The sequence below is a fragment of the Adiantum capillus-veneris genome, chromosome 17, assembly GCF_014529385.1.
Source record: "Adiantum capillus-veneris isolate H3 chromosome 17, ASM1452938v2, whole genome shotgun sequence".
NCBI lineage: Eukaryota > Viridiplantae > Streptophyta > Polypodiopsida > Polypodiales > Pteridaceae > Adiantum > Adiantum capillus-veneris.
The window spans coordinates 46,468,619-46,483,964 of record NC_140947.1 but is presented as its reverse complement, the minus strand read 5'-3'; the positions used below and the strand labels follow the sequence as shown (position 1 = coordinate 46,483,964).

The 15,346-nt window shown below is 45.3% G+C and overlaps 1 protein-coding gene across 3 annotated transcripts in view; it reads right to left on the bottom strand.

Moving 5' to 3' along the window:
• Nucleotides 1–2,550: 2,550 nt before the first annotated feature.
• Nucleotides 2,551–15,346, bottom strand: part of LOC147437168 (uncharacterized) — a 79,982-nt gene continuing 67,186 nt past the window's right edge. The window contains exons 4-5 of one of the 3 annotated variants that reach the window (XM_086485866.1): nucleotides 4,680–4,845; nucleotides 3,163–3,299 (exon numbers count right to left, since the gene is read on the bottom strand). In XM_086485866.1, the coding sequence (XP_086341992.1) occupies nucleotides 4,728–4,845 (118 nt within the window). In that variant the 3' untranslated portion in view covers nucleotides 3,163–3,299; nucleotides 4,680–4,727. Of the gene's footprint in view, nucleotides 3,300–4,679; nucleotides 4,875–15,346 lie in introns of those variants that run through there. The other 2 variants (XM_086485865.1, XM_086485867.1) reach the window with 2 other exon arrangements.

The following is a 15,346-nucleotide window of genomic DNA, read 5'->3' as shown; positions in this document are numbered from 1 at the left end:
CAATACCTTAACAATCAATACCTTGAGGCAGTGTAGAATACTGCAGAGAAAAAAAAATAAAAAATCATAGTACCAACCTATGATGCCTCCTTGTGTTCAACCGTCTCCATAGCCACACAGTAATCAAGAGATTAGGCCCTCAACAACTCTCTTTCACATACACACACAGAAAACGCAAGAGTCAAGTCTAAGTGAGGGGCATAGAGCAACCCTCACCTCGTTTTAAATACCCAATTTTGTACACATTCTGAGGAGCCACAATCAAGGCGAATCATCTTTGATTTGTCATCATCACAAGGAGAATACTATCAAGCCGCAGCCGCCATGGTAAATCCAATAGTGGGTCGGGGAGGGGGGGGGGGGGGGGGGGGGGGGGGGGGGTTGGTTTTGTTAGGCTAGGTGTGTCTGGAGTGAACGAAAGCATAGCGTAGCGATGCAGAGGAGTGGGGAGTAGTGTTAGTGTAAACAAAGCACAGAGTGGGGGGGAATAATGTGTGGCATACTTCCCAAGGTTTAGAAAGACTCACGCTCCGCTTCGGAAGGGATCTCTATGAGGATTAAGTCCCAAGGGCAACCACCAACTAAGGGACGCACCAACTAAGGGACGGTATCCCACATAAGGTGGAGAAGTTTCATGCCTTTTAAAACTTATGGGGAAAACTCTTTTTGAGCATTAACAAGTTGTGGTACAAGTACTTGTGTGTGTGTGTGTGTGTGTGTGTGTGTGTGTGTGTGTGTGTGTGTGTGTGTGTGTGAATTGATAAACATTATCCACAACTTGAACCACAAGATTCGAAAAGAGAATTGGCAAAGGCTAGTATAAAAGGATACAAATATATTTTTTTCGTAGATATCTGCACATATGAAAATGAAGTTTGATGTTTAGCTACATCGAAAAAAGTAAAGAACTATTGTAGTAGTAACAAATGGTTTTTGCATCAATAAAATGAGCAACCAATGAATCAAGAGATAAAAGAAGTCGAAATCATCATGCTACCACCATGTAAACAAAGAAATCATTAGCATTTTTTTTTAAAACATGGAATACAAGTATAAGACGAACTGGAAAATTTTCATCCATGTCACTCTTATCAATGTATTCGTGTCTATTGGATACAAACTAACAACAAATCCATAAGAACCGTGTGATAGGCTTCAAAAATTCTTTCTAAATGAATTTGCTCGGCTTTAGCAACGGCTATACAAATGAAATGTACAAGATCATGAACGCAGTAATCACTGTGACTCTGCTATGGGAGGGGAGGAGCACAAATTTTCACCTTCTCATTTTTCTTTTTTTTTTGGGGTCAAGAACCAATCGAATTTTTGCTTATCTATAGTGCCCATCCCAAGTGGAGCACCCACATATCTAAAGACAATGCCCTTACCTATAACTTCCCCTGACCATTCCATGGGGTCAAACAAGTCACTTTCTGAGAGAAGTCAATCTTGATTTCTCAATATTGCACATTGAGTTGGAAGCACAAGCAAACAGTTGAACAATCTCGAAGGCTCTTCTTAGTATTTCTAAGTTGGCTTTAAGAAAGAGCAAAGAGTCGTTTGTAGACAAGCAAGCAATTGTTTTCCTCCAAGAAGTGAAAGACCTTGAATTTCCTCGAGTGCAATTACCACAAGGTGAGTCGATTGCAAAAAGCAACGGAACAAGGGGACAACCTTGCTTGATCAAACGCTCGACTTCAAACACTCCCTCTCCTATTGTTGAAGAGAAGCTTAGAGTAACTTCCTTCCCCAAGCGTGGAAAATGTCGCACACATTTTGGGTCCAAAGCCCAAAGCCTGCATAACAACCTCAATGTAAGACCACAAGATTTTGTCGTAGGCCTTATCTAGGTCAAGATGGAAGAGGATACATTCTTCCTTAGTGAAAGAAGGGTACTCTATGCCAATCATGGCAACAAGGATGTTGTTATAAATCGCCAATCCTTTGATGAATACGTGTTGGTAGGAGGTGATGATTCTGTTCAACGTTGAAGCCAATCTTAACACAACCACCTTACCAATGATCTTGTACACAACTACCATCATGGAGATAGGCCGACATTGCTTTAGCAACGAGCAACAAACCAACTTGGCTATAGGTTTCATCAATCCTCTTTGAAGGCCGCCATTGAGAAGAGCTCTATTAGCTAGCTTTGGTTTCAAGATTTTGAGATCCTCCCAAAATTCTTTGAAGAATTCGGCAATGAGTCCATCCCACCCAAGGGACTTTTCCATTGCCTACATGGCAATCCAACAATTTTTTGGCAACAGAATGGTAACCAGCATAGTCAAGTGCCTATTTAAGTTGCAAATTTGTAGTTTGTTATGTATCTATTGAGTATAAAGAGCAAACTAATGCACCTTGAGTCAAGTAGGCACTTAAGAACCAATGGTCAACGATGTTTTTAGCAACTGTATATGTACTTCAATAATCTAAAAATTATGGGCTTTTTTTGGGGGGGTCTAAAAGAAAACCCAAACATGACTGGAAGTGAACCATCAAGACATAGAAACCAAAAACAAAAACCAACTATTAAGCCAGGCATCTGTATTGACACTAAGCGCTTCAAAGTTGAAAGCAAAATGAGCTTTTCTGTTTGTATACAATCTGTACCAGGTCGAAGGAAGAGTAATGTCAGAGCATAAGGTTGAAGGTGTGGTGCCATCAATACCATGAACTGTTGACGAGAACGTTCGTGTGTGGGTAAACACTGTTTTGAAAGTGTTGATATTATGAGAGCTTTGATGTGCACGCAACTTAGTAGACTATGGCCAAGAAGCGAGGAAGATTAACATGAAGTGAAATGATGAGGTTCACAGTAGAGCAAACGGTTTAATAGTTTGCGTCATGGGAATAGTGCACTATAGGGAGATTGAGCAATTGCGCAAAAGAGCTCAACGTTGCAAGTGGCTATGGCATGCGCAGGAGTTGAGAATGAGCACTACCAAACAGTTTGAATAATGAGTAAGGGGTGGGTGTGTGTGTGTTGGGTGGGTGGGTTTTTTTTTGGGGGGGGGGGGGGGGGGGGGGGGGAGGGAGAATATGGTGGAGCGGTCCACTGACACCAGATGTGTACCCAAAAAAATGCGACGCAATGCGCAGACCAGTTCTTGAATACACATACAACAGTTGAGAACCTCCATAATCATTGTCTACAGTGAACGGTGAGGCTAGGTAGGCAATATATCTCTTGCTTTGATGGAAAGCTATCCAATAGAAGCACATCTGGATGAACGTTAAGCTCATCAACAAACCCAAACCAGTAGATAACCATGCCTGGTCCAAACCTATTTACATACCTGTTCAAGCAATGTCGGATGAGCCTCTCTCTCTCTCTCTCTCTCTCTCTCTCTCTCTCCCCCCTAAAAGAAATGTACATGGTCAAACGACCCATCAAACAACTACATATGAAGGCTAGAAGTCCAACATTGGACATAAACATGAAAAGACCATAACCAAGATGTCAAACAGTCCTGCTAGACGATCCAGCAATGAATGTCACGACCCATCAAACAACTATGTATGAAGGCTAGAAGTTCTATATTGGACATAAACATGAAAAGCCCATAACCCAAACAGTGCTAAGGGAAGAAACGTTGCAAAGAAAAATACTTCTCGAACTGAATGCATGTTGTTGAACACCACTTTGCACCATTTTAAAAAAAAAGGCATTCCCCAGGATCCCCTAATAACGAAGCATATCAAAAAGCAACTGGAAATGCTGAGGATGACATGCATGAGAGCACTTTCCAAAAACCCAGTCACAAGGAGAAAAATATTCACCAGCAACATGATGTCTATTGTCTTCTCTGAGAGTAGCGCAAAAGAAAAAACGACAACACAGACTCCGCATTTTCCTGGTTGTTGGGTCTAGCCTCCTTTTCAAATTCAACACTATGGTCATTGATCTATAATCACATACTCCTGCTTGTTGAAAAGGTCAATATATGCTTTTCAACTATAGTGAGGTCCCCTCACTTGAATGAGTAGAAAAGAAAATCTCTGAAGTAGAGTCGGAGTAAGTGTCTGACACTTCTTCAATTGTGATCTCTAGCCCTCCCATCCAAAGTCACATGAAAATCCTTCTCGTCCCCCCGAAACGAAACGAAATAGGTGTATCCATCTACTAGAAAACTCCTAAATATTATGTTTTCTTAACCTCTAGAAACATGTGTTTGTATTATGTTTCGTCTTGGAATTTTCGAAACGAAACGAAATGCCTCTAAACAACGAAAAAAGAAAAGCACAAAAAGTTTCTTGTTACAATGCTCCCACCATAGCCTACCAAAGAAACACCTTTCCCTTATAACGAAGTGGAGTATGCCAACCTCAAAACAATACATCTCTCCACCAAGTAGCAAATCTCTTGACCTGCCAAACCTCGTTGACCTTGTCAGCCAACCAATGCTTTCATTCAATAAAAGAGTGATAGACATGATTGCAGAACTGGCACGAATGGGCTTTTGCCTATGACTTTTCAATCTTGCCAAGGCTAATCAACGAGTAAGGCAAGCAGCACATGAAAATAAGAAGGTAGCCACGAAGTCGCTCCCAAATACCACGATCGTAGAGAGTTTTCGGGCTCTCTACAAAAGGGTGGCTTTCAATAAGCAAACTTCAAAACCTCTTGCCATGAAAGCACCAAGCACGTGAGTAAAGAATTAAACACGATTACTTACATTTTAATGGCTGATTTGCGTTTACAATATGCCATCACGGTGCCTCTATCAAAGTCTTGCCATGTGGTTGTACAACATATGAATGCCAAAGCATACAGCAGAAGATGCAATGAAGACAAGAACTCGCTCACAATCCTGTGGACACCTCAACTCCGATCTAGAACACCTGCAATGCCACATACATGAACAAGGAACCTGTGGAGAAGAGAGATCACTGAGGTAGAAAGAGACAAGACATCTGTGAGAGAAATGAAATGAAATGAAATGATATATTAACGTCTTCAAAAGGCCAAAATGACCTATGAGACCATCAGATACAAAGTGGTGAATCTAGTACAATGTCTGAATGAAGTACAAGTACAAAAAGTACTGAAAGTAAAAATGAAAACTGAAAATGAAGTGTGAAATGTGAAATCTGAAGATGTAGAATAGGCCCTCAATGACAATCTAGGTGTCGTGCTAGAATGCCTCTGATCCTCTACTGGAGTCTCCGTCGATGTAGTGTGCTCCTGTGTCTCGGTCGTGGTCGTCTCGATCTCCCGAGCTCAGTCGCCCTGTCAATGAGGGTGCCTCTCGTATGGATTCGGGTACAACCCTGTGCTGGTGGTTGGTCTTTTGGCTCCCTCGATCCAAAGAAATCTGTGATCTGTCTCTGCGACTGCCGTACTCCATGTCTCCTCAACAGACTATCTCTATGTCGGTGTAGCTCAAGTAGATATAGGCCAAGGCATCTCTGATCCTGATACCTCATGACTCTATCTAGGGGTCCAAAACCCCCCCTGAACAAGCAATGGAAGCGCCCTTGTATCTCATAGTACACAGTGCAGTGGCATATGTAGTGTAGCTCTGTCTCTGGCTCTCTACCGCATAGTTGACATATCCTAGACTCCGGCGGTATCCCTCTGAATCTACCCGTCTCAATCTCCAGTTGGTGTGAGGATGTGCGAATCTGACCAATAGCACATCGCAGACCGTGAGACAAATGAGTATCCATGTAGCTTGGACGAGTCACAAACCCATCTCCCGAAAGTTGGAGAAGGTTCTCTTTGTAGAAAGCCATCTTGGTGCCCAACTCTTGCATCGGCTCTACCCATGTCCTTCTGGTGTCCAACTGTATAAGATCCTGCCGAATGAGTCTAGTGATCTCCGTCCATCTGACTGGTAGGGAGGGTGCATCCAAGGAATACTGAAAGGGAGGCAATCTATCCATGCTGAGACCATGCCTCTGAAACCATGAGGTCATCTGCGCATACCAACATGATGCATCTCCCTGCATCGCTAACTGTCTAGAGGACTCAAGAGCCAATCTGGTATATCTGCCTCTATGCGTATCCCATAGACTGTGCATAAAGGACACTGATTTGGTAAGAGCCTCAATCTCTATAGGAGGGGCGGCTACCTCCGCTCGAATAATCGCATGTGGTACGGAGGCCTTGGCTCTAATCATCCGGGATATCATAGATACCAAGGGTCTCTCCAAGTTCCTCCAACTGTCATGATTCACAGATGGTCCCCACACTGGACCCCATAAAGCATAGCTGAAGCAACCAAAGTATCAAAGAGCCATAACTTTGTTCGTGGTTCTTGAAATTGAACCTGTGAACACATCCTCTCTAGCCCTCCCAATGCCGCATAGGCTCTGGACAGTCTAGTCTCTGCTGCTCTCCTCAGAGTAAACCTCGGTCTTGTGAATACCACCCCCAGATATGTATATTCATTTGTGTACTCCACAATGTCTTCACCATATACGAATGCAGGTGCCGATCTCTTGACCCACTGTGGTGTGGTGTTAAACACCATAACCTTGGTTTTACCAAGGTTCACAGACAGTCCACTATCCTTTGCAAAGTTGTGCAATGCATCCAAATGTCTCTACATGCCCTCTGGCGACTCTGATATCAACACAATATCATCACCATATAATAATAAGGGGATCCATGTCCTTGTTAGCTGAGCGCCTCTGTCACCCTCTCTGTCAATGTAGTCAGAGACCTCATCTACATACATACCAAAAAGTATAGGGGACAAAGGACACCCCTGTTTCACTCCAATAGTGGAATTAACAATGTTAGAAAAGCCCTCAGGAGTGCGTACCTGGCCAGTCACTGAGCCGTATAAAGCCATGATCCCCCATATGATCTCTGTGGGTACTCCCAACTTCAGTAGCCTGTGCATCAATCTGGCCCTCGGCACTGTGTCAAATGCTTTGCGGAAGTCCACAAAGCAGCAATACATCCGTCTCCCATGAGCCCGACCCTCCTCAATAATGGCTCTGAGTGTAAGAATATGGTCCAAAGTGGAGAAACCCCTCCTGAATCCAGCCTGTCCTGCTGCTCGTATGCCCTCATTTTCTGCCCATTTACTCAATTGTTGTTCAAGAATGGATGCATACAACCGTGCCAATGTGTGCCCTATCATAATAGTACGGTAGTTCCCTGGCACTGTGGGGTCCCCTGCCTTGAAGAGAGGTACAATAGTAGATAATTTCAAGGACTCGGGTAGTCCCTCACATATGACACAGTTAAACAACCGTGCGAGAACCTCTGACAGTAAATCTCTAGCATGTATCAAGTGCTATCATGATCATATGCTCTCCTAGTCCTCATCCTGTCAATGGCGTTTTTCACCATCTCAGTGGTAAAGAAGGTACTAGTGGCTGGACATGGCTCTAGAGGGTCTGGTAATGGTGGTTGCCCGGGTACTGTATATAAAGATACTGCATACTGACCCCAAGTCTCGGGAGAGGTAATCACTGGGGAGGTGAGTGCTCACGGAAGAGACGCCAGGCCTCACTTGAATCTCGACTCAAAAAGAGCTGATACAAATCACGTTCCATCTGGGCTAAAAAGGCCCGCTTCTTCCGTCGCACTAAACGCCGAAGAGCAATCCGAGACTGTCGATATGTAATGACTCCAAGTATAAGCTCGCTCTGAATTTGAACTCTCATCTCTCTGCATTCCTCATCATACCAACTATTCTCAGGCATGTTCCCAAAACGTCTTCTCTGATCTGGTTGAGTGTGTGGGTATGCCTCTGCTGCTACCCCATGCAAGATCTCCGTCAATAAAGTGGTAATCTCCTCCACTGTATATACAAGCTCGGCTGCCCACATCCGTCTGTAAATCTCTTCCACATAAACTGAATCCGTCTCTGGTGTAAAAGTATACCGTGTGTGTGCTGCCCTTCGTGGTGTCTGAGAGACACTATACTGGAAAGAGACTGAAAAAGTCAGGAGAGCATGGTCCACTGCTACTCCAACTGGCCTAGGGCCCACATTGAAATCCTGAATATTAGAGATGAAGCTCGGTGAAGTCATGACATAGTCTATTGTACTGGCCCCATGTCTGTGTGGAAAGCATGTGAATCCCCCAGACAAAGGAAAAATCTCTAGACCATTAAGTATGGCCAAACCATGTGTAGTCACCATCTCTATGAGATATCTCCCATACTCTGTGTGCTCTTTATCCTGTGAGTGTCTGTCAAGCCCCATCTCCGATATATCCATCTCTCTAAGCATCTCCTCCGAGGTATCATAAAATACCATTTGGGAGTTGGCCGTCCTGGCATTAAAGTCTCCCAAGAGAATGATATCTCCATCTCTAGAGAATTCCCATATGTCATCATCAAGTATAGAGAAAGGGGATTGCCCTCTAGGTGAGGTATAGACTGATGTGCTAGGGGGAAAGTAACATAGAGCAATGTATAAGAATCTGTCTGTCTCAGCTCTCAGTCTCACCCACATGTATCTTGCCTGGTCATCTCTCCGGACAATTTGTAAAATTGGCTGCAACTCCTCCTTGAATAAGACTGCTACCCCTCCTGAACCTCGACTCCCATGCTGGGATCTAGCGTCTGGCCGACAAGCTATCTCCCATAAATAACCAGTCACACTTCGCATCAACTGTCCAAATTTTTGATGTGTCTCTGAGTAAAAGACAATGTCTCTATCTCTGAAGCTATCCTCAAAGGCACCCACATCCAGCCTATATGATCCATTACAAATCCATGCCGCCATCCGGAGTGTGGTCCCATATGTCTCGCACCATCATGCTGTGCGTTTTTCCAAAACCACTACTTTCCCTCCTCTATAAAAGGCAATTTTTCCCTTCTCCCTTGCTGCCTTGATCTCTGGCATCAACTCTTGCATATGTGCTATTTGTAATAAAGTAAGGTCATCCCCCATAAATATTCCAGTTTTCTTAAGTGTCGGTCTCTTCTTCAGGAATTCCTTCCTTGTTTCCAAAGTCAAGAAACGCAAAATAAGTGCTTTCTCTTTGACGTTTCCCTTCTCATCCACTCCCTTCTTTCCTGCTCTCCAAGCACCTCTGTGCATAGGTTCCGAGATGCCCATGCGCTGCAAGAGTTCCTTAACTTCGTCTTCTACATTCTCGGTGTCTTTGATACCAGTAATACGCACATGGAGGGATCTAGTCCTCCTCTTCTGTTCCTCCTCAATGGTCATATTGATGATGGTAGAAGTCTGTGCAGCTTTTGGCATCCGGGCCTTCCCTTTCTTTGCACCTTCGATCCATTTTTCTGCTTCATCAACTTTCTCCTGTGTTTTAAAAAGGCGCTCCGCCCATGAGGAAGCCTCTTTCGAGTTTTGTTCTTCCCCTTCGCGCAGAGTTTTCACCTGCTCCTTAATATCTTCGAGCTCCTTTAACATCAAGGGCTGATTTCCCCCTTCCGTTTTGGGCATAATTTTGCAAGCTGCAAGTTCCCCTTTAAGCTCTTCAATCATTGCATCTTTTTCCTTCATGCATTTTTCCACATTAGTTTTCCAAGATTCAAAGCTTGCAATTGCCTCATCCAACTTTTTCTGAATAATACATTCCATTACATTCACTTCTGCCCGCATTAGAGACTGCATCTCCCCTTTCACAGATAGATACATCTCATCATGCCTACCAAGCATCACTTTATCTAATTCTTTCCTCATATCTGCATACAAAGAATTCTTATAACTATCTGCGTTTGCGTACATCTCTTTCCTGATGTCATCTCTCATAAAGCTGAGCTCAAATTTAATCATCACTTGAACCCTCTCCATCATTAAATCATCTTGGACTCTTACGGTTTTCCCTGCTCGAAGTGAGCTTGGCGAGAGTATACTATCTCTATTCCTCCGCTTACAAGTCGTGTTGTGGACGAGGGCGACTTCTGCTGTTAGGGGCGAGGGCGAGGGCGAGGGCGAGCAATTATGGGCAAGGGCGAGCAGTCATGGGCGAGGGCGAGCACCCAAGGGCGAGGGCCGAAAGCGAGCAGCCAGGGGCGAGCAATCAGGGCAAGGGCGAGCAGAGAGCTGTCAGGGCGAGGGCGAGCTGTCAAGGCGAGGACGAGGGCGAGGGCGAGCTGTCAAGGCGAGGACGAGGGCGAGCTGTCAGGGCGAGGGCGAGAGGACTGCTGCCCTGCGCATTGTCCACAACGCGTCGTCCACAGCGTCGTCTCGTCACCACCCCAGCAGAGTGTCTCGTCCACAACGTCGTCCACAGCAGAGTCTCGTCGTTCACTAGAGAGTCTCGTCGTCCACCAGAGAGAGAAGACCTGCTCGCGCTCAGCAGCCCCCTCCAGAACTGCGCACGACCTGAGTTTCCAGCTAGAGAGAGAGAGAGAGAGAGAGAGAGAGAGAGAGAGAGAGAGAGAGAGAGAGAGAGAGAGAGAGAGAGAGAGAGAGAGAGAGAGAGAGAGAGAGAGAAGGCTCTCCATGCTAATAACAAGCTTCTCATACAAGTGGCAAAGGGTGGTCCGGCATAGACATGACATGCCCCAATGGATAGAGACCCCATGTACACACAACTGCAATTCTTACTCCCATATGCCCTTGCACACGAGACCACCGGCATGGCCTCAAGATGGGCTGCCCTAGCCTCCAAGGCTCTGGCTAGATCTCCTGGCAAGAAGACTGATCTTGAGGAGAGAGGAACATGCCTCATGGCATGGGTGCCATCTGGAGGGTATGAGACACCTCCACTCTGTGTATGCACCTCATGTGGTGCTTTGCATCTGGATCATCACATCAACCCCTCATGAGTGCCTTGAGAAAAAAACACAAGGAGAATCTCCCCACTCCCCATCTGCTGCGCGGTACTACGCCGCTATTGGGAGGGAAAACGCTAGGGCTAAGAAGAAAAATGATGGGCAAGGCTGAGCAAAAACACTAGCCAGATGCCCTCCTCATCACCCATCGGCTGCACCAAAGGCACCATGCACCACACACCTCCCATGATACCCCTATCCACACCTTTATAGCTCGAGAGGTCTGGGTCGGCCAGCTGGCCACCAGCCCCATGACCTCATAAATAGGAGAAAAGGCAGGAAAAGGCAGTAGGAGCCCAGTAGGGCTATGAGAAAAGTGCAAAAGCTTGCAACAGCATAATGGCCATGGAACCAAGCCAAAACCCTGAGCTTAACATGGTTAAACACAACCCAACATGAGAAAACAGTCTCACATTGGTCAGGCACAAGCACAAAACAGCCCTCACTCCCTAAAACTTGTCCCTGGGAGAGATTGGGACCAACTAAACAAATTCAGACAGATACCAGAACTCTAAACACTCAGCCATAGAAACCCGTGGCTGCAAGGAATCAATACACACATCCTAAAGAAGGGTCAACGGAGGAAAAACTGACGCCATTTTGACACCTCCTAAACAGCTCCAAGCAGCCCGCCTGTTTTTAAAATTCAAAGAAAGCAAGCCATCAAGGTGGTAAGGTACGTAAGGTACGGTACGTATTCGGTACAACCTGTACGTAATACCGAATGGATAGAGTTGTTAGGTACGTAAAATTCGTAGGTTTTTTTTTTTAAAGCCGAAAACCTACAATACGGTCTATACTTTATAAAAAATTCATAAGTATCACTCCAAGGATGTTAGTTCACTATTTTACAAACCAAGGCAAAGCTTTCATACAAGTTCCTGATCGTGCTTGCCCTCCTATATTCACCACCGCAATGACATTCGTGTGTGCTCTACAGATGCAAGTTGTGTCGAAATGTCTACAAAAGTAGGCGTTTGGATAAAGCTAAAGAAGGGCAAACCAAAAATTGCCGACGCAATAGGGTTTTTTTCCACACATTACCCACAACACCGCCACCAAAAAAAATAAAACAACAACAACGTACAGTACGAATCCCTACGGTACGGACGTACCGTACCGTACAGATCCGTACGTACGTACGGATCCTACCTTGCAAGCCATTGACCCCAATCACTTGGTTTTTCCTTCTTCTACGACTCATTCGCAAGCTTCCGTTGGAGGTAGTAGTACGGCGGCTCAAACATCATTTCAAACGATTTCACCCTCTCTTCCCACCCATCGTCAACGGACTCTGGATACGTCATGGGATCCAAAAAAGGAGAATGTGGATGCCTCCGTTGCCCGCTTTTTTTATCACGACCATATCCCTTTCATAAAGGCTCGGTAAGTTCCAAGATCTCAATGCTCATACATATTATGTCCATAACTAGTATGTCCATTGTCCATTGAACATTGTCTTGACTCTTGACCTTTGTGACATGTATAGGTCTTCAAGGCCGTGTGCACAAGGATTGGGGAATATGGCCCTCCGTACTACTCTTCTTGATAAAGAGAAGGCCGTTGTGGAGATGGCAACCGTAAACATGAAGCGAGAATGGACCAAGTATGAAGTGACACTCATTGCAGATGGATGGAGCGATACCAAGAGGAGATCCATTCTTGGGCTTGTGGCTTATTGCAGGGAGAGATGTACTTTGCCAAGTCAAATGATGCCACAGAAACAGGGAAATCCGCCAACGTGCTTGCAGGAGAGTGGGCGACCGCCATAGAGATCATTGGCCCAAGAGTGGTGTTGCAGCTTGTCACGGATAGGGAGGCATCAAAGAGGACAACCGGTGCCATTTTGGAGGGCATGTATCCCCGCATCAAAGTGTCATTTTGTATGGCACATTGCCTTATAAACCTTTTAAAGGATATACAACGCCTACCTTGAATTGAGCCACTCATTACAGATGCGTCCAAGCTAGTGTCCTTCATCAAGAATCACAATCTCCTTCGTGCTGGATTCTTAAAGCGGTAAGGGGGCAAGGTTCTCTTAAAGTATTGTGAGACCCGCTTTGCCTACAACTATCTAATGGTTAGTTACCTATGCGAATGTCAGAGTGCAGAGCGGCAGACCCTCATCAATACGGAGTACACTTCCTCATCCTATGCAAGTTCAATCGCAAGGATCTTATTTGCAGGCAAGTCAGAGGAGCTCCAGTTTTGGAGTCATTGAAGACTATAGACAAAATGGTGCAACCTATACTCCACTTGCTTCGAGTAGTTGATGACATGCATCCTTGCATTGGCAAGGTTTATGAGGCCATGGATCACATGGTGGAGGCCCTCCAAACACTTGAGCGACATGCAGACAGGTTTGAGGAGATTAGCCAGCTTTGTCATAGCTGATGGGACTCCTATGCTTCTCCTTTCCATGGTGCGGCTTTTGTGCTGGATCTACAGTTTCAAGGTGCAGGAAGGGAGCATGATGGGGAGGTGGCCAAGCAATGGAACAAGACCTTGAGCATGTTTCACCCTGATCAAGAAGAACGCCGCAAAATCAAGGATCAGCTTGCTATGTACAGGGATATGCGAGGATCATTTTGGCTTGTTATATGTCCAAGTTGATCGCACCAAGATCTCCTCAGTTTTGTGGTGGCAGGACTATGGCCCAAAGCTTCAACGACTCGCTATCCACATCCTCAGTCAAGCGGTTAGCTCCTCTTGCTTGGAGCAACTGTGGAGTGTTTACAACCACGTTGCATCCACGAAGAGAAACCGACTTGTCGTGGAGAAAGCAAAAGATCTTGTATTTGTGAGTGCAAACTTGCATATGCTTTGCAAGTCAGCATCCAAAGTATCAGATCCCTTTCTACAGTGGGAGATGGAGGCAAAGGCTAAGGTACTTGGGGAGGCAAGTGCATCTACAGAAGTTTTGCATGAGCTCCATGATGCGGACAAGCCTGTTGGGGATGACGATTGGGATGACATCCATAATCTCCACGCCACCACTACAGACTAGCAAGCTAGTGGCTCTTTTGGTCCTTGAGCCTTGGCCCTTGACTTGTTTCCATTTTGGCATTTTGGCATCTATGTATTGAACTCTTGAGTCCCTAGTGGCTAGTCTTGACTCTTGAGCCTCGACTCTTATCTTTTCTTTGAGTTCTCAGTGCTCACTTTTTTGTAGCGCCTCGACTGCCCTTATAAGCCACGCTTGAAGGTATAGTCATGGTCTTTTTGCTCCATCTTTCTGTCTATTGAGCTCTTCGATCTTTGCACTTCCTAGATGATGTTATTTGTGATGCGCTTAGTATGTTATGAGGTGTCTCATTACAATTTACATCCGCTACCCTCTCTCTCTCTCTCTCTCTCTCTCTCTCTCTCTCTCTCTCTCTCTCTCTCAAGCAAGTGTCTGCACTCGAAATCTAAATGAGGATGCTCTGTTTCTCTTCTTCTTCGTTATGTTTTAACTCAAAGCTCTAGCTCATCAATCATTCTCAAGCTCTCTCGTGAGTCATGAGAGATTGCAATTTGCTCTACCCTCTTCAAATCTCCATTCCTCCCTCATAGCTCTCAAGCAATCATCCTCTTGAATCTTCATGAAGCTCTAGCCTCTCAATTTCAAGCAAGCTCCCCATGAAGCTTGCCTCTTGAGTCTTCCTCTCTCACACCTCCTCTCTCAGTTACCTAAAATTCTCAAGCTCTCCATTGCATAAACCTCTCAAGCTCTACATCTCTCAAGTGTTCTATCATGCCTCCCCCTCTTCATGAAGCTTTTGAACAGCATTGCCACTCCTATGAGAGGGTGAGGGAAAAACAAAACGTTTGTAGGTGGACTTGCAAGTATTGTCCCAAGATCATGACCTCCTTCTCCACTCGACTCATCATCCACTTGACTCATCCTTAAAGCAACTTCACGTCCCTACCCCGGACTCGTTAGCTTCTCAACACCCTCAACATCATGCATCCAATACTAGCTCCCATCTTCGTTGCCATGTCTTTGAAGGAAGATCGAAATCGGATACACGAAAACCCAGATCTTGAGAACCATGATCTACTTGCCTCTTGTGCGGATATGGAAAGAGTTGAAGAAAGGATCCCTGACCCTCTTCTGCATTTGCATTCGCATGTAGCGTGCATCCACTTCCGTCGACAAGAAACCCTTGAAAATACCTCCGACCACCCTCACCTTTCAACTTCACCGTTTTCACCATAGGACTGTTCGAGAGGTAGTACTTGCTCGCAATGCAAAGTTAGCACCAAGGCTGGTATTCTGCGACAATAGTAAACCTAACTAGTAACTTGTGTGGTCGATGTTTACATCCCACCACACCTACATCCGCAGTATCCACCCGTTTGAAGGAATCTTCATCGGTTATGCATTCACAAGCATCATAAGCAATCAACATCAGAAGTACAGAAAGAATCCAAAGAAGTTCGGCAGCTGTGCCTCACCTTTAACAAGGGGGATGTCACGTGCGCACTTCACTTGCGCTACGTGGACATACTTCTGCCACAATCTAGCATGAATCACTAGCTTAGGACCTAGCCTCGCACCTTTGTGAGACTCTAGCAAGACGTGCACTCTTAAAGTGCATTTTATCAATAAGTGACTTTTCATTTACCCTTGTTGGGATGGCTGCCCG